Genomic DNA, 27,257 nt, shown 5'->3' on the forward strand with positions numbered 1-27,257 from the left:
ATGATATCTTTCCAAGAACTTCTAAAGGACAAACTTTTCTAGGCAAGTCCAGCACACCTAAGTGCAGAGCTGAGCTGTGCCATCAAGCAGTGGGAGGCAGAGCCAGGCAGAGCTCAGCAGAGCTGCAGGCACCCTCAGGCCAGCAGAATGACCCAGAGTGGGAGAAGAAGGGACAAATGTGAGCAGGGATGACCAAGACGGTCTGGGAGGCAACAGCGCTACCGTAACTACACAACTCACATCATCGTTTGGCGGTTCCTCTTCTGTAGCACTTCGGATGCCATAAGCCAGGAAACAAAGAATGGCCCCGATCCACAGTAACATGGAAAAGCCTCCAAAGAGCTGCCGGCAGAATTTCACCCATTCGGGAGTAGTGGGAGGGGGTGTGAGGGCGTTGGGGCCATCCCGGGCCAGGATCTCAGCGGCCCTTGCAGGTGTTAATCCCTGAGGAGTAGAGAGGCGTGCATCAGACAGAGCACACCAGCATTCAAAAGCCATCACGCTCTTCCAACAAGAAATCCATGGAAGAAACAGGCTCTTGGCCGCAGAGCCAGGTGAAGCCTGGTTAACTCCCCCAAAATAAGCAGGGAATCTCAAAAGACAAACAAACCTCATTCCCCTAGGAGCCCGTAATGCCCTAAGACCTCATTTAAAACTTCTTTTAAAAGGAACTGTGGAAAATCTGAATCAGGTTGCTTTTTATACCGAAAAGATCTCGGTTTTAACAAACTGGTTCGGTTTTGCATGTCAGGAGCTTTGAGAGTTTTCTGTACATTGATTCTATAAGGGGGAGGGGGAAGCCTAAAAACAGGAGAGCAGGAAAATTTTTCTGCAGGAATCCAAGCCTCCCTGAGTTAACAGCCAAGTTGTAAGTACAGAACTTCATTCTCACAATGGTAATGAAAACACTGGCCAGGCAGTGAAGGGCTCACCCACACGCATACTTCAGCTAACTCCTGGGAAACCTGTCAGCTTAACAGTGCTCACTGGAAAGGCCACTGCATAGCCGTCTGCATGGTCTAATGGGCCTTAAAACCCATCTCAGTGGCAGACAAGACTCACATTAAGAGGAGAAAACAGGATTACTCTTGTACTACTAAAATATCAGCTTAGAAAGAGACAGAACACATTTCTGTCTAAAGTGTGCCTCTATGGACGTGCTGTCTGTTATTTTTAACTTTGGTGCTACCTAGTAAGTGCGAGGAAAGAAGAAACAGCATGAGAGAAGACCAGTGAATTATTTAGCATCCACATCTGCGTCACGTGCCTGCTGCTAGCTCAATAAAACAACCACCTAACGTCTGAGCCCCGTCTACACCCCTAAGCACTGGGTTGGAGCCTGCTTAATTTAATGACCATCTCTTACAGGCTACTAAACCCAGTTTACAAAGTAAAGGGCCCACAGACATAAGAAACTAATAAAAACAATAAATAGGTGAAATGCTTAGAGAAGGCAGCCTGGCCCAGTGGGAGCAGAGAGTCTGAGCAGAGCCTAGGCGCTCTCTGAGCACAGGGGCAGTTGTTCCAAAGACTCAGACTGTCACTAAAATAGTGTCATCCATCTCAGTCACTGTACTGATTGTGACTGTGACAGCACTCGCAGACGAGTTCTCATAGCAGTGGGAGAGAACTTAAAGATACAAAACACATTTTGGAGGGAAGGTGTGTTTTGAGATTTGTACATAAGTCGTACCTCAGGGTGACAGAAGTTCTGACACACCACCATGAGCCAGGCTGAGAAAAGTACAAGGACACTAACTGCTAAAAACCCAGCTAGCAGCTGCTGTATGTCTCTCAAGTTTTACAAATATAGACACTTTGAGTGAAGGAGCCTGGCTTTGGAACCACCTACAAAACCGGGTGCTCTGCAACACAGAGAAACTAATGTCCACTCCAACAAGGTTTCAGGGAAGAAACGGCAACAGAGAAGTCCAAGTTCTGTGCATGTCACACAGCCAATGGCAGCTGTCAGTCCAATCCTCCTAGTAAGGTCTGACCTAAGGTGGAACACAATACCACAGGGAAAACTATGATTTGCTATGGCAGGCATCAAACGGGTACCTACTCGGCTCAAATCTGTTCCGTATTTACGATGGAGTTCATCCAGGCTGAGTTTATGGTCGTCCTAAGGGGGGAGAAAAAGAATTATACATCCTAAAATCAAAAGGAAAAAAAGCACCCTCACTCCTCATCCCTATTGAAACTTCCTTCCCTCAACTGCCTAGGCTAAGCATCACCCTCACGACTGTCTCCTGAGACAGCTTCCTCTCCAACGCTGGGTGACATTTGCTGAATTGAGTCAGAGAAACCCAATGCCTCTTGGGTGTCTAGGACTGTGGCTCTCAACCTTCCTAATGCTGTGACCCTTTAATTCAGTTCCTCATGTTGTGGCGTTCCCCAGCAGTGATGTTTTTTTCACTACTACTTCACAACTGTAATTTTGCTATTATGAATCATACTGTAAATAAATACCTGATATGTAACCCCCGTGAAAGAACCGTTCGACCCCAAGATGGATGGCAACCCACAGGTGGGGAACCACTTGTCTAGACGGGGCCCTCATCTGTCCAGGTTGGCTAGAGATGGGTTAAGTCACGGAAGCCTCCTTAGCTTAAAGAGGCTGCAGTAGCAGCATCCTTCAGAGACAAGCGTAGACTGCGGTATCAAGAATGCTTCCACTGCTTATGGAGGGGAGACAGAGACCTTGCTCAACCCTTTAGTAGCTTCTAGAATGGAGACTCTTCAGCACCAACCCGTCAGTTCTCTGCCCTAGGCCGGTGCAGAAGCATACACCCACAGGGCTCAGGTGCAATGGATTTTTAGGGAAACCCACAGAGCCAGTTTTCCTCCCAGCACTCACCATAGACACTTCCTTCTTGAGCTCATCCATATCCCTTTCCTTCTTGGCCTTTTTGCCCTTTTTGTCACCATGCTCCGATACAGCGGCAGGCTCATACTTGTCTCGTCCAACCTACAGACAGGAGGAGGGGGAAGGGAGAGAGGGTGAGCTCTGTGCAGCGCCTGGGAGGGAACACAAGGTTGTGCAGGGTGTGTGTGTGTGTGTAGGGATGGAAGCTACAGGGACACAGTGGTTTGGAACAGTCACTGGGTTAATATTCAGCACAACACAACCTAGCCTAGGGGCTTATACAGGGAGGCACCTAAACAAGGCCATGGACGGTGGATTACAGCCACTAAAGACATCTTGTGTCCACCCTGGGTTATACAGAACAATGGGGAAGTTGTAACAGGCTTCAAACAGCCTTGCTAGGGCAACTCCCATTTGGAATGAACAGTGGCTATAATGTTAAAATCCCTACTTTGCAGTCTTCTGCCTTGCCTACTGAAGGAATGAAACAATGTTTCCATTAGTGATCTTGAGGCCAGTCCGGTGCCTAAGTTTGCACTGTCAATCAGACAGACACTGAAGTCCTGGGCCCTACTAGCCACCAGTTAAAGAAGTTTGAGGGAAGTTACCAACTCCCTAAGGACCAATTTCCCTTTCCACAACACGACAAGGACAGTCAGCATTCCTGAGGATTTAATGATACATCTAAGTGCCAGTCACTCTGATTTGATGATTAAATTCTTTTCGATGCAAAGCCATTATACACAGTTTAAACACCATTAATGTTCACATAAAGATATTGACCACATTTCATTTTTTTTTTCAGAGAGAAACAAAACATCTAAAGGTCCACAAAAATTTTTAAATAATGCTACAAAGACAAAAAAGAAGAAAATGAAAGAAAGGGAGTCTCCACCCCATTCTGTAACCTAAAATAAGATCTCCCCAAATGAAAGGCCCTGGAAATGTTTTGACACAAGCAGGATGCAGGGAGAGCGCGTGCGTTACCGTGTAATTCACAGGATCCACCTACGCCTCTCCAGACTGGAAGGAGTTGATTCTATAGTTTAAATTTAGACTGTTCCACTCCCTCACCCTGTTAGAGTGCTCGGCAGATCTGTATGAAACCAGAACTTGGTACTCCAAAGTCAGGCAGTGGAGAGGGCTCACCCCTGCAGGCCACCTCCCTTGCCTTACAATGAATGCTTGGTAAAACCCCAAAGCGTGTATTTCAGGCCCTTATAGTTAGTACGTAGCAAATAAAATACGCATTCACTTGACTTTGGAAGGCTCCAAAGAGAAAGCCTGCTCAGATTAGTGGGTGTTGGAGAAGTGAGTAGTATCTGTGACGCTATTCAACACCATGTGACTTGACAAATGACTTCTTCCTTGAGAGCAGGGCACTTGAATCTTCACCTTATCTGCAGAGTGGAGTTGGGCAGAGTGGAGGACAGTCAGCATTCCTAACATTCTCTCTCTGCTATGGAGTCAGCACAGCTCCAAGGGCCTCTCGGAGTGGAGCTGTGTGCTGGAGTTAGGATGGAGCGTGTTTCTCTGCTTATCTGACGGTAAAGCCATTCCATAGCTGCCGACTTGGCTCCTTTATGTATGTGACCAGATTAAACTGATTTTTTTTTTCAAGACAGGATTTCTCTGTGTAACAGGCCCAGATTGTCCTGGACTCCCTTTTGTAGACCAGTCTGGCCCCTGCCTCCCGAGTGCTGAGATTAAAGGCGTGCACCACCATGCCCAACTTAAACAGACTTTTAAAATACACCCAATACATTTTTAAGCAAGTCTCATTTCACGGAAATACGCTTCCATGAGGAGCAGTGTTAGAATCCCCCAGCCTCACTGTCTGCGTGCTTCGGTTATTCTTAGACTTCTCACATTTTCCACGGCAAGAGGGAGAAGAGAGATATTGGCACAGCCAGCCCATTCTGGATACCTTCCAACGTTTATCAGCCATCACAAAGGCAGTGTGTTGCCTGTATCTTCACAGCTATTGAGAGTAAAGTTGAGGAATCTACATTTCCTAATAGCCAAACTCCTTTATAAATTCATGCTATTTAAGGCACTTTTAAATGGGGACAGCTGTAAAAGGGACATGGAAAGTATTAACATGTAAGATCACTTCTTCAAAATCTTAATTTTTCCAGTAGGTAATTTTTGTCTAAAAGAACTAGGCAGCTTATCCGATCAGTTCTTGCCCACAAGTAAAACAATAATTTAATGTTAATTCTTCCTGGTGTGGGTCAAGAGATCCTTAGGTTCCTATGGGCACTAAGAACTGTAATTTCAAAGCTGAAAAAGTATGCGTTTGTGGTGTGGGGTAAGACAACATTTTCCTTATTTCTTTTAAAAACAAAGGTCACAGCAGGGAGTGGTGCGGTGTTCCCTCCCCTCCCTCCCGGGCTCCGCTGACCTTCCGGCTCGTTTGGGCACCAGGCATGGAACTTCTCCTTTCTCAATTAGAAAAACGAGATTGCTTCTTCACTCAGCACCACAGAGCAAGAACGACTAACTCCATTGACGCCCTTTGAGTGTCTCTAGCTTATCTGGAAGGGGCATTGAACAGGCTGTGCCATCCTCAAAAGGGCAGTTGGTTGCAGGGGAGTAAGTTAGGTTATTAATCTTTTCCATTCTAATTTAAGAACTAGGAAGTTATAGCAAGGCATTATTTACTCCATGTGACACTTCAAGGCTGGGTGTGTCACTATTTCAACCTATGTGTCCTCCAGTTTCCACCTTCCCAGAGATTCCTAAAGCTACTGTGCCTTTGGACATGAGGAAGATGGAAGGAGAAAACCCTGGACGGGGAGAACAAAGGACAAAATAGATATGTAACAAGACTTTATGTTGGCCCTCACAATAAAGGAACAAGAAATCCCCGTGACCTTTTAGAGTGGAAAATCTTCCTTCCTCTTCTTCAGTTAATTCATCACTTACAGGAGGAAATGTGCTTGGGGAAGGTAGAAGACAGCTGCAAATTTACCAATAATTACAATAACATGAGGATCATACACCCACATAGTTCACACACACAACTCACATACTCTCACACCTTTCTCACACATATACACTCTCATACACACACTCACAAACACACTGTCACATCCACACACACAGTCTCTCACACTTTTACACAAATACACTCATACATAGTCACACACCCTTTCACAGTCACACACACACACACACACACACACACACACACACACACACTCTGCAGTGAGATTTAAATAAGGACCTTCCTCCCCAGTAGACTGCAACTTGATGCCTACACAGCCACCAGCACCGCCTCTGCTTTGTGCACTAGCATCTAGGGGTGCCTTCTAAGGCTTCCACTCACCAGCAACACCTCTGGTTCTACAGCCAGAGAACTCAGGAGGCCCTTACAGACTTCTGAAATCCCCTCTGATTTGCCCAAAGGGTACTTGGAAGTCTAAGATGCCCACTCCCATTAGCGAGGTCAGTGGATGGTGCTTTCAATTCTGGCCCATGTCATTACCCTAGCACCGCCACTTGCCAGCTACATGACCTTGAACAGTCAGCCTTAGACACCAGCTTTGTCACAACTATTAACTTACCTAACACAGTCTGATAGTTTGGTTAGTACAATCTGAAAACAGAACACCTAACAAAACAAAACAACCCCCACATTGTTTCCAGAACTGAGAACAAAAGCTTTTGACTAGCAAGAGAGGCTACCAATATGGCAAAGTAACTGCTCCAAATGTTGCTGATTCACAGCTGGCCAAGAGGGCTGTGGAGACGGCACCTTCAAACTCAATTTGGCAAACTCCAATTTGGCAGGGAAGTCAGACACAGCCTGATTCAGCTACAGAAGGCTCTGCCTAGTTTTGGCCAACTGTTAGTAAAGAGTGGGGGAGTATTCCCCAATTTTCCTGGTTCTCATATCAAAACCTCAAACTCAGCTCTGTCTGAAAAGGTCACACACAGCACTATACAAAGGTCACTGTGATAACCCAGTCACTACACACATTACTGCCATTCCTTGATTCCTATAGAGGTAACTTTCAGAAACATGTTAAAGAAAGTATCACTCTGGCCTACTTTGCTACATTTCCAACTGATGCTCGGCCTAAATGGCTTCCTGTAGGTTCATCTTTCTAGCTGGGGACCTAAGGGATGTACCAAGCCTGTGCTAGGTGGGAATTGGCAAATGGAAGACAATGGGTAAACAGTGAGAGGCCTTTAGCTGTTCTCCAGCCCACAGTGATACTTTTGGAATAGCAATTCTCTGCAGAGGAGGTAACCAAGGGGCACCCCAACCACGTACGGTGCCACAGGTCCCTCCTCTCACTCCTGAAGACATGCATGCTGGAAATGTACTCCTACGAAGCCAGAGCACTGGGTCCTTTGTGAACCCAGTTCAGTCCCTAAACTTGGGCTGCATCCATCAGTCACAGGGCCGTGATCAGCCACTGGGTTCCCTCATCCCATGGGAACATCATCTAACCTGCCTCCCTGGTGAATTCTTAAACAACCCTGCTAGTCCACCCTTGTGGCCATGGAATGTACCGTGACCATTTGAAAAAAATAAAAATGGTAAGAGTAATGTGAAGAATTCCTATATTTTAAATTTTCTTCCTCTTAAAATGTATTTTTTTTTCTTCTACTTACTAAAAAGCACCAGCGCCATGGGACATTTGATCTCTCCAAGAGACCTGAATGAATCAAAACGTCTGCTCATGCCTTAACATCCTCCACCTGCCCTCCCCTATAACCCCCCTTTTTCCCTCATTATTCTGGTTTGAGAGAGAAAAGCTTAAAAACTGGAACAGCACTACAGAGGGGCTGCCAGTTTCCAGGAAGTCCTGATCACTCTTTGATAGGTGGTTTGGAGCCTAGGAAGCAAACGGACTGCTGAGTTGAAGAGGGCAAAGGTGCTGAAAGCCTACAGAAACACAGCTTGGTGCCATGGAAGTGAGACAGAGAGCATGCAAACAGACAGGTTGTGCACCCCAACTGCCCCAAGGCTCTGAATAACACCAGGACAACAGACTGGAAAGATAAACACCAGGGCCCAAGGATGACAAACCATTACAGTGATTACTAGACTAGTTCCCCAAATAACGAAGGCTCCAAAGATAAAGCCTGGCCACCATCAATCAGCCTTTCAAATCACCAGCAGAGACTATGAGATTGCTGTTACTAAGTGGGGTTTGAGTAAAACCTGCTAAGAGACAGTGCCCAGATGCATTTCACTGTAAAATCACAAAGCAACTAAAGAATGAGGTCTATTGGATTAAAAAAAAAAAATCCCTTTGGCTCAGGACCCAAATGAAACCAAATCAGGGTGAAAGTGTGTGTGTGTGTGTGTGTGTGTGTGTGTGGTTTCCTCTTTTCTAATTCACAGAATCTGCTATCCCATACACCCAACAAATACATGTTAAGAATGTCTTATGGATTCCCGACACCAGATTTCAGCACGGCTAATGAGGTGAGTCATATGCAGAGAACACTCTCTCTGACTCCAGCCAAAGAACACACTTCCTCTCATACTCTCAATTCAAGGCAAAGTGAGAATGTTCAGACCCGACTCTGCTTGTTAGTCCCCACCCCAAATACACATATAAAGGAAGGAGTGTTTAAAGCCTGTTGCATTATAACATTCCCTTTACTTCACATTAGTACCCCCTAGCCCTAGTCTCAGAGTAATCTAGAATTAGACAGGGCTGGTGAAAGTCTGCCCAGTGCTTTGTTATGCAAACCCAGCCACTCTGATTACTGGGAGCCCATCTGATCTGACACTCGGATTTCTTCTTCAGGTCTGTTGGCTGGCAGCCCCCCTCCGCACCCCCCCCCCCCCCAGGCACCAGTGTTCTTAGCTGAGAAACTGCCGGTTTTCCCTATGACACTTTTAAGAAGTTAAAAATGACCACTGATCACGGTGAAAGTCTTCACTTGAAACGTGAATGTTGACGGAAAGTCTAAGATGCTGCTGATTGGATTTGCTTGTTGGACAGTGATACAGTGCTCAGTCATGCCAATGAATACTTCCTTTTGAGGAGCAGTTAACAGGACTTCTCAATATTTCCCTATCGTTAATATTTCTCAGGGGAAGGAAAACTGTTACACAGCTTTGAAAGGGCCTGGAGAGCAGCGCTTACGCAGATCTGTGTCCCCCAGCCCTGATGACTTAGGAAGCCCCGGCACACTGGTATGGCACTCACTCCACACAGCACACAGATGACTCTACTTGCTCTCAGGGCGAGGACTGTACATCTGGCCAGACCAGAAACCAGAGCTCCCAGGCTGTGCTTTTTCAAGAAACCTGCTTGTCTTCAAATGAAGCAATACTTTAACTTAGCTTTTCATACAGAGTCCTTCAGGGCTGTTTAGTTAATGGTTCCCTCTCATTATTGAGGTACTCCTAAAAGAACAGTCTGTGGAGAAGAGAAGTCACTTCTCCGTGCACTTGTTGCTAAGTAATCCTCAGGCGTTGGTTTTGAAGAGTTCAGGGATGGATCAGTGCGAGTGCCAAGTCTCTTCTCTAACACTGGGCCTGCTCTTTATTCTTAAATGTGATTCTAAGTTTTAGTCCTCAACTGGATAAACACCCTACTAGACCTTTATAAAGCTTTTTTGGGGGGTGGGGTGGGGTGGGGGGTGTTTTCTATCATCTTGGGTTTAAAAAGAGCAGCCTCCCGGTTTCTTATTCTTCCACCCCAAGGTGAGTCACCATTGTTACAAACTTGCCAGCAGAGAACGCTACAAATTAACAAACAGCCAGCGGCCAGCCTTATAATAGGGGGTGGGGGTGTGTGAGTGCTGATAACCTTCCAGGCAGGGAACTGTTTCAATCTTACAAGGTGGAAACAACCTCACAGCCTATTTTCTGTTTTCCTGGACTTCCAGGACCAGCCCCAGTGTCAGCGCCCCTTACTTGTTCCTGTCCAGGCTGGGCCACTTTCCATTGGGAAGACTCTGCCTCACAGGGTTTTGAGTCTAAAGTACTAGCTTTATAGCAGCCAGTGGGTATTTAGTCACACTTTCGAGTTTAGCTCCAAAAGGGCAGCTGATAATGTTACCCTACAACCAAGATTCCTGCTGACATGTGTACCTTGTGTCACCTCTTTCCCTGCCTGGTCTTTAAATCACTACCCATAAGATAGGATTTCTTTTCTCAGCATCTAAGTTAATAGTAAACCAAACCCAGGACTGAAATGAAAGGCTAGAGAGACGCTCCCTTCTCCCACCTTTTATAAACGTTTAACAAACAAGCCAAGGCTCCTACATTTCTAACAATTATGATGTGCACCTTGGGTGAGCTAAACAGTTGTGGGTGGTAGGCCTTATGAGGCTATAAGCCGAGTCACTGGCAGAAAACACTGAATAAGAAAAAAGGAACAAAATCCTATTTTATCCAGGAATGATTCAGCAAGCTGGACTTTCATTTTTCTTACCAAATGTTCAAGACCCCAGTTTTGATAGCTAGGAAGAATCATTTGGAGATATCACCCACATCTAGACCCTAGATGACACTTGAGAAAAGGGGTGGGGGGTGGGGGAAAGATCACAATGACCTTAAAAATTAGCTGCCTTTAAGCTTCTTGGTTAACCAATTATCAAGAGGGTTTTAGTCATCGCTCCACCCACATTTTAATCCTCATGTGGAAAAATCCCAACATTTCAGTATGAAATATTCCTCTGACCAGTTTGCCATTGTAAGCCACAGAGAAAGACATGCACTCATACATGAATGCACACAGGCAACCTAATATCCAATGTATAGAATAGAGTACTCCAAATACTAAGTTCACTAGACACCTGTTAGGGTACATTAAACACTTCGGTTGAACTTAACTAAATTCTCAGTTGAACTGTTATTGTAGCACTTGAGTGCCTCTGTCCTAGGCCTAAAGGCATAACTCTGACTTAAACGTCCTCCTGGATTATTTATTATTATAAACACCCCAATTTCTTCTGGAGGATAACTTCAGAGTTCTGCACACAAAATGATGCTTCAGAGGCAGATGTTATGTGTAAGCTGAGAGCAACAGGTTGTTCAGCACCTGTTGCCACTAAACAACCGTTTGACCTTGAACAAGTCACTTCACCTTCCTAGGCTTTGAACTTCCTAAAAGCCGCTCAAGGTCTCCAAATGACAAAGATACTTTTCGAAGGGATAGGAGATAAAAGATGGGGCTTTAAGGAATAAATGGTTTATAGGAACGGCTTGGATGGCATGTAGGATGGTGTGACACATAGATCCGGTTTCCATCGTGGAAAGTGGAGGCCAGGAGGGAATCAGTTCTTTGCTAGGATGCTGCATACGCCGACCAGCCCACACTGGGCACTATCGGGGTCTCTATTCTCTCTTCCTGGCCCACGTCTTATAATCATCTCTTTCAAGTCTCCAAAGAATGTGCTTCCCTCTGGCTCCATCCAGTATATACCCGGGTGCCTTAGGACCTGCAGTGTCTACAGCTTGTCTGCTTGGTCAGCCCTGAAAAGGGTGGAATGGACTCTCCCACCTGTATTCTCATGACTGGTGCTTTTTCAAGCTAGGAACTGATATTTTCAGGGTTATTTTTTTAAGTTTTTAATCTGCTACTTTGAGGTCAAGAACTAACTCTTCCGAGGTGGACAGCAGTAACCGAGGTGGGAACTCAGTGTTGTTCGTGCCCGATTCCCTCATTCTCTTCGGGAACCGCTCTCGGGTGAGACAGCAGTGCAGGAAACCCGCATGGCTTTTCTAACACCATCAACTGCCCAGTCTCCAGTCCTTTGTTAGATTGACAGTACCCTGCGGCCCTGAAGGGTCAGCCTGGCCCCATTTAAGAATTGTGCTCCGACATAAAACAACACACCCCTCCCCGTCGTTAAGACGATAACACCAGTTACCAAAGGCACATCCTGTTATGGACAGTGGCCCATTTTAAAGCTCTCAAAAGTATACCTTAAAGGCTATCTTTGGGCTGTGAAGTCACACCCTTTCTGGCACCAGCTTCGCTGGGCTGGTTCGGCCTAAGGGGAAGCCAGTTTTTTTCCTTTGGGGGAGGGCGGTCGCCTCTGCGGGGAGCTGGCCGAGCCCCAGCGCCTCCAGGAGAAGGGAGTCTCGACCCGGAGGCTGCCCTCGCCGGCGCCGGGCCGCGGCGAGGACCGCCACCGCGAGGGGGCCCTGTCGGAGCTCCCCGGGGGAAGGGGAGGAGCGCTCCTTCCCCTGGGCACGGTGGGAGGAGGGAGAAAGGAAGCGCAAGGCGCGCGGTGAAGGCGACCAGAGGGCTCAGGCAGGGCAGGCGCCCGGCTCAGAGATGCCGCCCCGGGTGCTCCTCCTCCCGGGCCGCTGCCCGCGCTCAGCACCCGCCCCTCCATTGCCGAGAGCCCGGTCTCTAAGCCGCTTCCTCCCGCGCCCCCGCCCGGGGCCCGGGCTCGCCAGACACTCACCCCCTTCCCCATGGTGGCGGCGCTGCGGGCCCCGCGCCGGGTCCTGTTGCTGGAGACTAGAAAGAGAAGAGAGCAGCTCCCGGCCGGGAGAGCGGAGCCGGGGGAGCCGAGAGGCGGGAACTAGGGCTGCCGCGGGAGGAAAGAGGGAGGACGGCCGGCGCCCCGGACCGAGGCCGCCGCTGCTGCCGCCGCTGCTGCCGCCGCTGCCACGTGTCCGCCTCCTCCCGCCGAGGCTCCGCGCCCCAGACCCAGCCGCAGCTCGAGCCCGTGCCTCCTCCTCACTTCCTAAAATATGCAACCTGCGTGATGGCTCCGCCCACGCGTGCACGTCACCGTTACCGGAGCAACCTGACACCGGCTCCAGCTAGCTCCGCCTCCGCCTCTAACCCCTCCCAGCCGGGCCCAGACCGCGCTAGCGACTGCCTGCCCTGGGCTCCCGGCAGGAGGGCGCCGGTGCCCAGGACGCGGGTGTCTGGGTCTCTCAAGGGCTACGGAGCGCTCCCGCCTGCAGAACACTGGGGACTTGAGTGAGCAGCCTGCGGAGTAGGGTGCGGAAGGTCCACAGTGGGTGCGGCGCAGTCGGGGCTAGTCTACTTGCTCAGCGTAGCTTTTCTGGGGTCTCGAGGGGCCGGGGTTGGACAGCAGCTGCACGACTCCGAGGGATTCCTCTCTGCAGAATCCAGGCCGGCATCCTTCGGCGGCGGCGGATGGTGCTTTCCCTTTGATTCCTTCGTCCTGGGGTCCTCTCACTCCACCACTAGAGAAATGCTTCAGGACATATACACACGCGCGCGTGCGCGCATCACTTACATTTCCCTTCCCTTATGACCCCCAAATGACTATATAAAAAAAAAAAGTCAGTAAGAAATTCATTCACAGCACTGTATGAATGAAATCTTGCAAAAGAGGAGGGGGGATTAAACTGTTTGTTGGAGAGTTTCTCCTTTTTATGGCAGAGAAACCTAAAACCCAAAAGAACACCCATCTTTAGTAAAAGAGGTGGCTCAAGCATTTTGAAGAACAGCATCCACAGCATCCGTGGTTACCTTGAGGGTCTCATCAGACTCACTTCCAGCCAGTCGCATCCCACTCTTGGCCTGGCAGAGTTGCAGGGCGGGGCTTCTAGTTTCAGTGGCTAAGCAGGCGCTGTGATGGCTGAAACTTAACATCAGAAACAACAAAGTATTTGTTGTTGTTCTTACCAATCTCAGGAAAGCAAGCAGTCTGGGAAAGCTTAGGATTCAGAAGAGAAACTCGATTTCCATCTCTGAAAATACCTAGAAGTAAGGAAAACACTAACTTCTTAGATATAGACCTATCAACTTCAAGTGTCAATGCTTTGTAGGATGTAGAGCTTGCAAAAAATAGGTGGGGGTGGGCAGAGGGTAAGGGAAGGAGAAACACCCAAACATCTAGGCACTGTGTTATCAGTTCCTCCATAGAGCAATTCTCAGTACTTCTTAGAAACAACGGTTGCTTATACAACTGTTGCTTATAGCAGAAGGCAGCCTTTATCTCTTCCAGTGATCTACAGAACTTGATTAAATCAGTTTGGGGCTTAGAGAGAAGAGGAAACTATAAGCAAAATTTAAAATCACGATTCTGGGGAAAGACCCTTCAAATCCAGAGTACCAGTACCAGCCCTGTTAGTTCAACTGGAGGTCACAGAGTGTTAGCTAGACTTAAGAAAGTGCATTCCTGTGCATGGCAGATCACTGCCACTGTGCAGCAGGCTTTGCTTGCTGAAGACCTTACTTTAAGATGAATTGCCTATAGGCTCTGATCTAAATGGGAAAACACAACAACTAAAATACAGAAAGCACATGCTTGGGCTGTGGTCCTCCTTACTCATCCACTCACTCATCAAGATAAGTCTGATAGGTCAAGACGCTGCTTTATCTCCACAGCTGCTTCCTTGCAGCTTGGGGTGCTGACAGCCTCTCAGGAGACCCTGGGTTTCTAGTTGTGTTCAAGGATGGAGAAAGGGCAAAATAAGTATGGACGTCTAATTAAACCCTGTATTTTGCTCTTGACTTCATACAATAGTTTTTAACCTGTCCTGGAGTTCTTACATGGCTCCAAATGGAGCAGCAAAACTGTCCCCCATTTTGTGTGTGTGTGTTGTGTGGGTTGCTTTGAATTTGGAAACTTAAACTATCTTTGAACTTCATACTTTGGTGTCTGAACATAGAACCAACTCCCCATGGAAAAAGAGATGGAAAGACTCTGCCTTGTTGAAGTGGAGAGTTGTGGATATGGGTAGAGAACCAAGTAAAGGTGATGGTGGTGCATGCCTTTAATCCCAGCACTCAGAAGGTAGAAGCAGGCAGATCTCTGAGTTCGAGGCCAGCCTGGTCTATAGAGCAAGTTCCAGGACAGCCAGGGATACATAGTGAAATCCTGTCTTAAAAACCATCAACAAAAACAAAAGAAAAACAAAACAAAACAAACGAAACACCAGAACCAAGTAAAATCAAGGCACGGTTAAGATAGAAGTGTGGAGGTCTTAGGTATACGAGGTACACCTTCCGAGGAAGGTGACTGAAGGTCTCTTCTTGAAAGGGATTTCCCCCGCTATTCTCAGAAGAGATTTCTGAATGAAATCTTAGAAGTCAAAGATACACATGCTCCTCTTTTGATGATGATGAAACCGAGATTCAGGGAGTAATGAACACTACACCTCCCTCCTTAATCTAGCAACGCTTTCAAACTGCTAGCTTGGAGCATAGTTAAATGGATGGGCTCAGACTAGGCATTTGCAGAGCTCAGGGCTGCCAGGTGTGGCTGTCTCCAGGAGGAGGCTCTGATCCCAGCTAAGAAGGATTGACCCAATCACTGTGAACAGAGTCAGCAGATGTCTGAAAAATATGATGCAAGGCAGGGTTCTGAGCCAAGAACATTAGCACTTAGAGTGAGCACTTGCAGAGTTGAATAAACACAACGTTGCAATTAAGGACTTTAGGAGATGGCTTGGAGCCCACAGCTAATTAGCATTTTCTATAGGAAGCAAATATTTGGGCCATCAATGAGCTAAGAATTTGGGATGATGAGATTTTCCTTGGCCCTGCTTGCCCTAGAGTTAGCATGTAAACATGCATTAAGTATCCTTTATATTTTACCCATGCCCAGGCTCCCCAAGAAAGCCCCTCTCCTTCCTTGAAACCAACTGTGTTAATCACCTGTAAAGTTCTTCCTAGCTCATTTCTACCCCTCCAAGGAAAATCCATTTATTTTTCTCCTGTTTGACAGCAGATAAATTGTTGCCTGCTTGATTTTTCATTTTAAAAATCACACTTTTTTTTTTTTTTTTTTAGGTGCAGGGCATGCCACAACATACACAACGACAACTTGCAGAAGTTGGTTCTCTTTCCAAGGTTTGAACTTAGGTTGTCAAGTTTGGCAGCAAGCCCCTGTACCCACTGAGCTATTTTACCACCCCACTACTGGCTACTTTAAAAGTGCAGTCCATGCACATAGCTAGCTAGCCATTCCATTTAGAGAGAAATAACTCCAGTTCCTGTAAGCTCTCCTCCCAAATTCCATTTCCTACTAAGCTCCTAATTCCTTTTGAAAGCTCCTTGGTGTATCTTTTGAAAGTTCTTTGTTATATCTTCAAGTACCAATGGCTATAGAAGACTTCAAGTTGTACATCTGGGAATGTTGAAGGTTCAGCATAAAATTGGTGACTGTCATAGATTATTGCCAACCACAACAGAGTCTAAGTTTTAGGTCCTTTACTAGCCATCCTTTTAATGAAACTGTCACTTAAATAATTTACTCTCATTAAGAGCAGCATTTAAAAATAAAGTGGTAATAAAGGTATTTTAACTGTTTCTTCTGTGCTCTACTCTGGTTCCTGAATTTACAAATCAGAATTCTGTTTTCTAGTGTAGTGAGAATTTTGGTTTCTTTAAAAACACAGAAACATTAGAAGAATATTTTCCATTTTAATCCCAGGTGTGAGGTATGGGGCTGCTTCAGACTGTCTACAACAGCTGACTATGATTTGCCTTGTGCAGGGATGTGATTTTGCCACTGGCATATAGTTTCTGTGATTGTGCGTTGCTTGGAATTGTGGGTACTTTTCAGAGGGTATATAAATGCTAGGGCTCCAGAGGTGATGGGTTGTTGGTTGGTTATTGGTCCAGGTTTATTAAGTCTTGTGCAAAGAAGAAGAAGGAGAAGAAGAAAGAAGAAGATACTAGGTATCTTGATAGCAGTAAAGATCAAACTCTACCCTCCCCAACCACAAGGAACTAGATGCCCCTAATCAGCAGGGAGTAGTCTAATGATAATGTCTCCTCCTTTTCTTTGTATCCTTTTCTCTCTTCTACCTAGTGTTAGGGCACTGGAAGGATGAAAAAAGGGTGGGGAAGGGTGGAAAAGAAAAAGAACCCATAAAGTAGCAAAAAGACAGCTACATTCTAGCACTCACCACCCAAGACTTGTACTCTCTTCATCTCCACCCCAAACACTGAGAAACAGTATAGCATCCTTGCAGTGAAAAACTCATTGTTTACATAGATCAACACAGCAAAGAAAAATCAAATGACAAACAGGAAGGGGTCTGGGACTTGGAAATATTCCGTTTCTAGAGTTTCTTCTTCGGCCATCCAGATGTGCAGCTTCAGGCAGGCTGAGCGTGAGCAAGTCCTGAGTCTAGAATGGGCAGCATGGATGGCTGACTTCAGGAGGGTAAACCTTGAGGAAGCAAGTGCCATATCTGGCCCAGATGGGTTCACTATTCTTGGCCTGAAAATTTTCTATACAAAATCAATCAAAAGTGTTGTACGGACGTTGGTCCTACTGAGGTTGGTCCTACTGAGAGCAACACTCTTCTAGAGATGCCAAGATACCAGAGCTGGGTGTCAGAGAACATACACATTTTCTTCTTAGGAAAGAGCTACCTTAAGAGGAGGGGATACAAGGCGATCTTGGTGTAGGTTGATTCATTTATAAAAGTCTGGAAGCTTTTGTAATGGTCATAGAAGCAACAGAAAAGTAGGTCAGGTATGAAAATAGTAACCAGCTCAATTCCTAACAGCTTATGTTTAGCCAAGAGACTGCCATTTTAGTGATGGATGCCCGCCCCCATGTGTGAACTCTTACAAGGAAGTCCCTAGGATGTGCTCTGTCTTTTACTTCCTCTCTCACAAAGAGCCTTCCGCAACCCATAACTCTGGTGCTCCTGTATTAGTTAATGGCGACAAGAACCATTTTACACAAAACAACAGCTCCTCAACACAAAAAGCGAAACAACCAAATGTCCCCAGAATAACTATTACAGGATCTCCAGGCTTATTTCAGAGCCTAACACAATGCCTGGTGTTAATGTGTAAAGACCAAAAGGAATTCTCTCCATCCTGGAAGAACTGAGCATGAAGCATGAAAAAAAGATGCTGGAGGAGACAGTTAGAAACATGGTGAGAGGAGCTAGATCTCACGACATCAGAGCACGGAGGAAGAAGCAGCCAGCTCTGCCAGGGGACAGGAAACATCCCTGACTGGACCTTCAGAGACAGATTCAGGAAGATCAAGGAAACTCAAATCAAACACAGCACGTGGGTAAAATCTTCAGAATATAAGCCTGTTCTGTGGATGATGGGCTATCACAATTCATAATGGTTGGAGCCTGGGTGAGGAAGGGGAGGAGTCAGTGGTGACTTGGGGAGGTAGTATCAAACAACTTGGAGAGGATTTAGAAGTCCTCCAGGGCTTGAACTTCATTCCGGAGGTCACAGTGAGATGTGGCAGGGTTTTGAGAAGGGGTGTGGTGTTGCAAAGATTTCTTTGGCAGAAAAGAAACAGTGCTAAGTTTCCACAGCCAGTCTGCTTATCAACGGCCCTCTAGCCCTGTCAAATTCAGAATCTGAAGACATCTGTCCCTCCCTATAGCTTCCCGATGGCCTACTCATTTTATTTAAAAAGCACATACAAGATTTCTTAATTTCCAGCATGATCCTCATTCTCCACCACTTCCTCCCAACTGCGTCTTCCAAATTGTTGAGGATGGGAGAGAAACGGACTGGGGTTGAAGCTTACGCTTCACAATCAGTTAACATACAACCCCCTAACCCAAAGATGGCTCAATTTTCTGGGAAGACAGGGCATTGTCTTTCTTCTGGTTTCCTGATCCGTGTTGTTAAATGAAACTCCCGGGTAGACCAGAGGCTTCTGTTGTTGTTGGCATTGTCAGAAACCAGTGCTTAATGCAATTGCAGTGACTAAAGAAAATTTAAGCCACCTGGCAACCAATCTCACAATAAAGATTGGCATTATAGGGGATAGAAAAAGGAAGAAGAGTCCAAATTAATGAATAATTTAGCTTCAATTGCCCAAAGAGCTCCAGTTGTATTTGTTCCTTGTGGCAATGAATCTTAGTGTTCTGCCTTCTTGAAAGGTTCCTGCCAACTTGACATTTGATATTTGCTTGCAGACATAGCAGTAGAGGTAGAGGTGGTGGAGACAGTGATGGTGGTGAGATAATGATGGTGGTGATGACTGGTGAAAGTGATGGAGGTGCTGGTGGAGGTGGCAGAGATGCGGATGATGGTGGTCCAGATGTGGCTGATGGTGGTGATGCTCACAGTGGTAGTGGTGATTGAAACAGTAACTGTTTCAGAAGTGTAAGGAATTATCTCGATTCCAAACACCTACTCAGCCTGGGAGATGTAAGTGCCCAAGAAGGATGAAGATCCACAGATATTGATGTAAAAGAGGAGGGAGTACGAGCAGAATCCACTTCTACTCTCTCTCCCTCCCTCTCTCCTGCTCTCATCCAACCAGCAACTTGGCTGCTGACACACAACCTGCCGGTCCCACCAAGTCAGGTGGCATGGGTCACCCCAGGCCCTGCCTGTCTGAATAATTGGTTATTACAGAACCTGTTAAGAACCGGGGGGGGGGGGGGGAATAAGGCCACCAAAATGTCACAGCTGCCATCCAGACAAGACACCTTCAGAGTAAGAAGCCTGGAAACCCAGGGTCCTCACTGTAGGGGCTGATGCCGAACAGCCTTAGGGAGAAAAATATTGTCGAATTGTCTCCAAATGCAATTTATTTTCCTTTCTCCTTTTCTTTCTCTCCCAGCTCCCCCCCCCCCCAAATCAGATGCCATCTGCTAATAAAATTGCTAATTAGCTGGGGAAAGCTATTCTATCCTCCTAAGAACAGACCCAAGAGGGAGCTGTGTTACAGGCAGGTCACTTCAGTTCCAGGAACCAGCAGCCACATCATGCCAGGCAGGCATCTTGCTTGGGGCTGGAGCTTCAGGGAGCCAGCACAGGCCAGGGACACACTTCCCTCCTATGGCTCTAATCTCATAAACCAGAAGTGCTCAAACTCAATATATTCTCTTCGCCCTCTCATTTTTCATAATGGAAAAAAAAAGGCGCAGTGAAAGTTTTGAATTAAGAAGCAGTTGCCATCTGGGTAATTGAATTCTGCTTGAAGCAGGCCACCTGGTTCACATCAGCTTCTCTTGGCAGGTATGGAGGGATCAGCACAAACTCTGCTTGACTTCTAAACACAGGCTCGCTCACATTCCACGGGCAGTGGAGAGACCTTAATTTCTAAGCAGTGACAGCCGCCTTATATCATGTTACCTCGATGCACGGGAGAGTTCCCTGGATGCAGACAGATGAGAATTATAGCACAAATAGTTGGACTTGTTGGTTCCTGGTCACACGCTCCCTTTATAAACCCAAAACTGAACCGCCAGTTCCCTTTGGCTTCCTGTTTGGACATCCATGTCAAAGACACACAAGTGGCTTAAATCACCTTGCTCTCCTTGAAGAGTCAAGGAGTTGAGACTAGTGGAGGAAGAGTGGGTAGCCCTGGAGGAGGGTCAGCCTCCCCTACCCTGCTGCCTCCTACGGAGCTGCCCAACCCTGTTATGCTTCTGTAGCCTGCACAGCATGAGGGAGTTGCAGGCCAGACTCTCCCTCCCACCTCAGAACCACAGACTCAGAGAACACAGGAATCAGAGCGCTAACTGTGTGGCTTCCCAGCCAGGGCTGTCCAGGCCAAGAATGTCTTGTATTTACGTGGAGTGACCTTGCTGATGTCAAGAGGAAGGGTTAGCAAGGACAAGAAGAGCAAGGAGCAGAGCTGCTGGGAACTCGGATGGCCACGAGCAAGACCTTGTGTTTCAGCCTGTTTCTTCTGTTCCTGCAGTGTTTGTAGCAGAGCAGGGGACAGCCCGGTGGCTTGTGCACACAACCTGTGGTTTTTAGTTGGGAGAGCCTCTGCACTGGACGAAGCTCTTCCCACAGGGAGTGAGAAGTTTTACAAAGGAGTTTATGGAGTAAGAGTCTTACAGCAGGAACAACCAGCCCTGCCTCCTCCTACCGGATGGGATAAGGCTGAGGGGCTACAAGGGTTTCCCTGCTGTCTTCACAGAGCTGATGCAAAGATTCCCAACCCGTTCTCTTTCCAGCCACCATGTGGCTTCCTCCTCAGTAGGGCAACTAGAAAAGAATCAGCTTTGGGGACAGAAATGTTTTGCAAAACAAAACAAAACAAAACAACTCCAGAAGGTTATCTAAAACATGCAATTAAAAAAAAAAAAACAAAACAAAAACAAAACCCAGATCTTTAAAATGGAATTTTCCATGATGACCTGGTATTCATACAGTGCATCTTGAAAGCCTCATTTCTCTAGAGAGATGTATCTACTGGAGTGGTGGTGGTTTGCAGGGTTAGTTCAAGGCCAGCATGGGCTAAATAGCCCAGACAGAAATAGAAAACAAAGAGGACACAAAACAAAAAGGTGAACCAGGTGTGGTGGCCTACACCTTTAATCCCAGCAGAGGAGGCAGGCAGATCTCTGAGTTCGAAGCCAGCCTGGTCTACATAGAGAGTTCCAGGATGGCCAAGGCTACATAGAGAGACTGTGTCTAGAAGAAAAAAAATTGAGAAATCTTCCTTCCTTCCTTCCTTCCTTTCTCTCTCTCTTCCTCTCTCCTTCCTTCCTTCCTTCCTTCCTTCCTTCCTTCCTTCCTTCCTTCCTTTTGTTCTCTCTCTCTTCCTCTCTCGTTCCTTCCTTCCTTCTTTACTTCCTTCCTCCCTTTCTCTCCCTGTTACACACATATGGAGTTATATCTAAATGCATACATAAATGCACACTATAGTTTTCAACTGTATAGCATTCAAAAAAGCATTTTTCTCATTTCAACTTGATGTCAAAGTAAAACAAAGTTAAAAGCAAAAACCAAAAACTTTGCAGGGTTTCTAGGTTCAGGGACCAAAATCATTAGCATCAGGGTGGTTGGTGTATGACTTTAATTCTAGAACTCGAGGCAGAGGCAGAGGCAGAGGCAGAGGCAGAGGCAGAGGCAGAGGCAGAGGCAGAGGCAGAGGCAGAGGGAATCTCTGGGAGCTTGAGGCTAGCCTGGTCTACATCCTCAGGAAGAGTCCTCCCTGCTTCCTTCCTTGGAAGATGCTCCTCACTGCAAGCACAGAACCCTGGGCCCTACCTCACACCTTCAGGGCGCTGCCCCACACTGCTGGGTGCCTTTGCTCCCTTCTGTTTCAGAGGCTTCTTTTCTCTTGAAGAAGGCGCCAACAGGAGCCTCTGAGGAGGGTGTGGTGGACAGTGGCTGGGGTGAGAGGGATGGGGGATATGCTTGACACATACATACTGGAGCTTGGAACAGAGAAGTTAGAGTTAGCTGAGGAGCCTTGTCTGGTCAGTACTGACTCCCAGCTGGCCACTCTCTGATGCCCTGGAAGTGTTGGATCTCCCTTCTTAATCTAACAAAGTGTGTGTGTGTGTGGGGGGGCAGGCGGGGAGAACTTGCTTAAATTTAGAAAGCTGTCTTAATATTCTTTCATCCATAGTATCTTGCCCTCAAGCGTTGAAGTCCTCAAATTTACTTTGCAGAATGAGTTTTGTCCAACCAGGTTTTTTTGCATGCGTCAAAAGCGGTGGTTCTCAACCTTCCTAACAGTTTCTCATGTGGTGGGGACCCCCAACCGTAGAATATTTCATTGCTACTTCATAACTGTAATTTTTGCTACTCTTATGAATTGTAGTGTAAATATCTGATATGCAGTATGTCTGTTATGGGATCCCCAGAGGGGTCACGGCCCACGAGTTGAGAACTGCTGATCTAGTCACTCACATTTTAAGCCTGGGAGAGATTGCTGTCTCTGTATGCTCCTTTCTCTTGCCAAGTGGACAGTCTCAAATCTCCTTGTTCCTGCGCTGCAGCTTCCATTATCCTTGCCTCTCTCTCTGTTTATGCAGAATGACCTCGTCTCTGGTCTGGAACCAGCTAGAATTTCTTCTTTCCCACACTGGGATCCATGCATGGTGCCCAGGAAATCAAATCCTTTACTTTGGAATATAGGAGTTCTGGGGGAGATACTGAGTTTAGATCCAATTACAGGATGCGGTTCAAGGATGCTGGAGGGACCTGTTGATCCCAGGATCCCAAACAGAAGAACTGCTTTCTTAGCAACGTAACTGTTCTATTTCAACATCAGTATCAGCTTTGGTGTTCTTATTTGCTATTTAAAGGCTGTTTTTCTCACAGCATCCCACCAATAATAAAAAATTGGGTTATTGTATGAGACTCACACTATGACTGTGTCAGAGGGCTATCCCAGAGCCTCTGTGAACATCAAGAAAACAAATTTCTCTCAGGAACTTCTTTTGGGGGTCATTGAGACATTGGGGAAATATAAAATACCCAACAATACTTGCTTCTCACCGCAATACATTTCTGGAAGCCACATGGAAAATCCTAAAACTGATCTTCCCTGTGGGATCTGTGTTATAATTGGATGCTGCATTCTTGACCAAAGACTTGGCATCAGATAAATCACTGATACTAAATATGTCACAGAGGCAAAGATTCACAGTTTAAATCGGTAGTTCTCAAACTCAACTGAGCATCAAAATTGTCAAAGGAGATTGAGTAAAAAATGCTGATGCCTAGGTTCCATCTGGAACCAGCTGAAGCTAGATTTCCATGGGTGGGGCCAGGTAACCATTTTTTTTCCTTTGTCTCTTTAAGGATTGCATCTTTATTTATCAAGGACCAAGAACAAATAAAGGGAAAGATGTCAAGATGTCACTGGCACTTAAAGTATTAGAAGAGCTACATGGAAAAAGTGACAAGAGAGGAGGGAACTGATGTCATCATATTTACTGTTTAAAAACTGCAACAAATAAAAACCATTTAGATGAGAAAATAAAGAAAGGGACAATTTTGATTCTCTAAGGAGAAAGTCAGACCCCACCCCATTTGATGAACAGTGAATTATTGCTTTCTGTATCCATGGATCTAGGCTAAACTCGTTAGGGTACCTATTCCCAAAGTCATTGTGTGTCCATGAGAAGTCCCGGGTAGATAAGTCTAGGGTTTGTCTAGGAGTCTTTGGAAAAGAATAGGCACAGACCCTGTTCTCAAGGAGTCTCAAGAAGAAAGGAGCTTACACATCTAGTAATCTGGAAGCGTGGGAATTCTACTTGTGCCACAATAGCAATTGGATCTGAAATTGTCCCAGCCAGACAAACCGTTGAAAGCTGGCAACCATCTCAGGGCTCTTCCCTTCCCCTGGCTAAAGCTTAGAAGGTGTCACAAGCAAGTCCAGTCTCTGCCTCCCTGGAGGTACAGTCAGGGCAGAGAGGAAGTCCTTCTAGAGGTTGAGTGTCCACCCAGGCCTTTCCTGCCAGTGCACGGGCACAGTTTCCCTTTCAGATTCCAGCTCTTGAAATGAACTCTGCCCACAGGCAGAGCGTTCTTACAATGCCCCCAACGCCTCAGTATTTCCCTCTTTAAACAGAAGGAAAAAACCGATCCCCCATCTACCTCAAAAGATATGTTAAACACATTTTCCCCCCACAAAACCATCTCAGCATTTTTATTAACATTTTTGAACTTTAAGGGTGATGTTTAGTGACCAGAATTCAGAAATGGTGGAGGAGCTGTTACAAAAGAGAAGAAGAAATATTCACCCGTAATTATACCCAGAAGCCCATAATCATTTTAAATATAATGAAATACAATGAAAACCATTCCCTATCTTTAGTTTCCAGGCTTTTAAAAATAGAAGACCTTAATAGTGAACATTTCTGAATGTCATAATAAAATTTGGCTTAAGACATAAATACAGACTTGTGGGCCCAGACTATTCAATTTTTTGACAACATCATAGTTTATATATTTGTAACAAGAGATATGATATGAATTTTTAAAAATGCGGGTGAGGAAATAATATACTTTTTAAAAAAAAAAACTTACTTTTTATTTTATTTTACTTTATTTTTTTATTTTTTTGGTTTTTTGAGCCAGGGTTTCTCTGTGTAGCCCTGGCTGTCCTGGAACTCACTTTGTAGACCAGGATGGCCTCAAACTCAGAAATCCTCCTGCCTCTGCCTCCTGAGTGTTGGGATTAAAGGCGTGTGCCACCATGCCCAGCTAAAACTTACTTTTATTTATGATAATATCATTGGAGTTTTTGTCTCTTTGGGAAGGGGTTGAGAAAAGATCTCTTTATAGCCCACACTGGCCTCAGGACTTGTGGGAAATCTACCTCAGCTTGCTGAATCCTGGGATTGTTGGGTGAGCCACCAAATTTAGCTGCAGGTTGTTGTTGTTTTGTTTTGTTTTTATGCAAACAACAGTTGGAAACAAAGTCAGAAACACAGAAAATGAAATTAAAAAAGAAAAAGACTGAGGCAGTTTCTTTTTAAAGGTCAGTTTGTTCCCTTCCAGTGAAACAGAGAACATGCAGTAATTGCTGTAACTACATTCCCATTGACTTCTTAGTGGAGAGTTTTAACTTTAACACCCCCTACTGGTTTGCCTGATGATTTTAGGGTTATTGGTTTTTGTTTGTTTTTTTTCTTTCTTTCTTAAAATTCTTTTCAAAAAAATTTTCTTAGTTGTCTGCCACCTTTGTACTTCTTGGCTTCTTAGTTCTCCCTGAAAAAAAAAAACAAACAAGCAAACAAACAAAAACCAAAAAAAAACCCCTTAGAACCTAATTTAATGGCACAAATCTATAATCCTAGCACCCCAGAGGGTGAAGCAGGAGGATATTGAGTTCAAGGTCACCCTGGGCTATGCGATAACTTGAAGAGCCTGTCAATAATAATTATTATATGATAATGATAACCAAGAGGTAGCCGCAATGAGAATAAAACACTTGCCTATTTCGTCATCCTTCCCCCAGCCTTCCCTCCATATGCAATAAACAGACTTTACAGAGAGAGCTTCGCAACCTGTGGCGTGAGTCATGCATCCAAGGTCACCACCACCGACTGGCCTTACATCTCTCCATACTTAGGGTAGTTATCTAAACACAAATCAGGAACTTGTGGATTCACAGAGTGTTAAATCAGGGTGGGGGACACCTTATGAATAAAGTTCCGGGAAAATGGGGTGAGATAGACCTTAACCTAGAAGTTGTTTCTTCCACCAAAGCGTTTGATAGCAGACTCCAAATGTAACTTTAATTCCATCACAGAGGTCACTATTTAATAAGAAGAAACAAGAAACTGCTGTGTGGTGCTTAATTCTTAGCTGTCAGTCCAAGTAGGTTTTAGAATCACAAACCTCTGGGCGTGTCTGTAAGGAAGTTTCCAGAGAGGCTTCGCTGAGGGCTCAGTGAGCTGGAGCCGATTCAAAAGGAGAAACCAAGCTGAACACCGGCCTTTGTTTCTCTCTGCTTCTGACTGCAGATGCCCAGTGGTTGGCTGCCTTCCTCTCTGTAATGGACTGCACCCTTTAACCTGCCCGAAGAAACACTTCTTTTTTTTTTTTTGAGTCACGTTCTCCCGGCATTTTGTCACAGCAAAGAGGAAAGTGACAAACACAAGTTGTTACCCCATTTCTGCTAGATCTGGGCTCCCTTTGCTACTTAACATGATATGGACTGAACGTCCGCTCTGCCCTACTACTGGTCTATAATGAGGATGCCAGAACAAGGAAGGTATAGGAACAAGACAGAGTTGGTTCCTGCACTTACATAGTTTCCAGCCCCGAAGAGATGATCGACAACACTCAAACATGAGTGAGCAAGATAATACATGATGGCAGCTCGGTGAGGGCTATAAAGCAGAGAATCCCAGGGCCAAGGAGAGGACGCCTGCACCGTGGTCAGGGAGGGCAGCTTTTGAGGAGGTATTCAACATTGTCCCTGAGGCCTGTGCTTTGAATCTTCTTGGCCCATTTCTCTCCTGACTTGATCTTAGTGCCGTTCCTCTGCCATTTCAGCTGTGAGACCCCAGGAAGGCTTCTCAGAGACTCCCACAGCAAGCCATATGCTCTCTGACTACTTATAAACCCACACTCTCTAACGGTCCTTCATTCTGGCACCTTCATTACAGACAGTAGGATAAAGTTGGCACTGAGAGTGATTCCTACTTTCCTGAGCCACAGTAATCTCCTCTTCATTTTCTAAGATTTCAGTTATGTGTGGTCAATCATCAGGGGGAAATACCCAACGGAAAATTCTAGAAATGAGCAATTTATTAATTTAAATAACTTTATCATAATATATTGCTTTATGGTTCTATTTTGTTATCAGTTGTTGGTAATCTTTTACTATGTGTGCTTTATAAATTACTGTTCTTCATTAATACTTGTTTGTAGGAGGAAAGAGTGTATATAGGATTTGATGCTGTCTGGGTTTCAAGCATCCACTTGGAGTGGGGGTCCTTAGAAAGGATTCTCTTGGATAAGAGGGGCATGTATCTTTTAATATGCATAAGGTTTACATTTCAGTACAGCTAACTTCATTTTACTATTTGGGATTCTGCTGAAATTATCTCTTTGCAGAGGAAGAGTATCTCACCACCCACATCAGCTTCCTCCTTCACCCAGAACAGAGTCCCCGAAAATAAAGTTCCTTAGACTGTTCTACCAAGTTCAGAGACAGAGATGAGAACTTTGCTCTTTAGTCGTGATTCATGAATGCAGGTGTTATCTGTAGACACCATTATCAATTGTCTTTGCGATCCATGGCTAGAGTAAGCGTA

At 45.7% G+C, this 27,257-nt stretch overlaps 1 protein-coding gene across 1 annotated transcript in view; it reads right to left on the reverse strand.

Moving 5' to 3' along the window:
• Nucleotides 1–12,570, reverse strand: part of Atp1a1 (ATPase, Na+/K+ transporting, alpha 1 polypeptide) — a 28,489-nt gene extending 15,919 nt beyond the window's left edge. Inside the window, exons 1-4 of the mRNA NM_144900.2 lie at nt 12,266–12,570; nt 2,861–2,971; nt 2,066–2,125; nt 241–444 (exon numbers count right to left, since the gene is read on the reverse strand). Coding sequence (NP_659149.1) covers nt 241–444; nt 2,066–2,125; nt 2,861–2,971; nt 12,266–12,277 — 387 coding nt within the window. The 5' untranslated portion in view covers nt 12,278–12,570. The remainder of the gene's footprint in view (nt 1–240; nt 445–2,065; nt 2,126–2,860; nt 2,972–12,265) is intronic.
• Between the last annotated feature and the right edge of the window lie 14,687 nt (nt 12,571–27,257).

Source organism: Mus musculus, chromosome 3 (assembly GCF_000001635.26).
Source record: "Mus musculus strain C57BL/6J chromosome 3, GRCm38.p6 C57BL/6J".
NCBI lineage: Eukaryota > Metazoa > Chordata > Mammalia > Rodentia > Muridae > Mus > Mus musculus.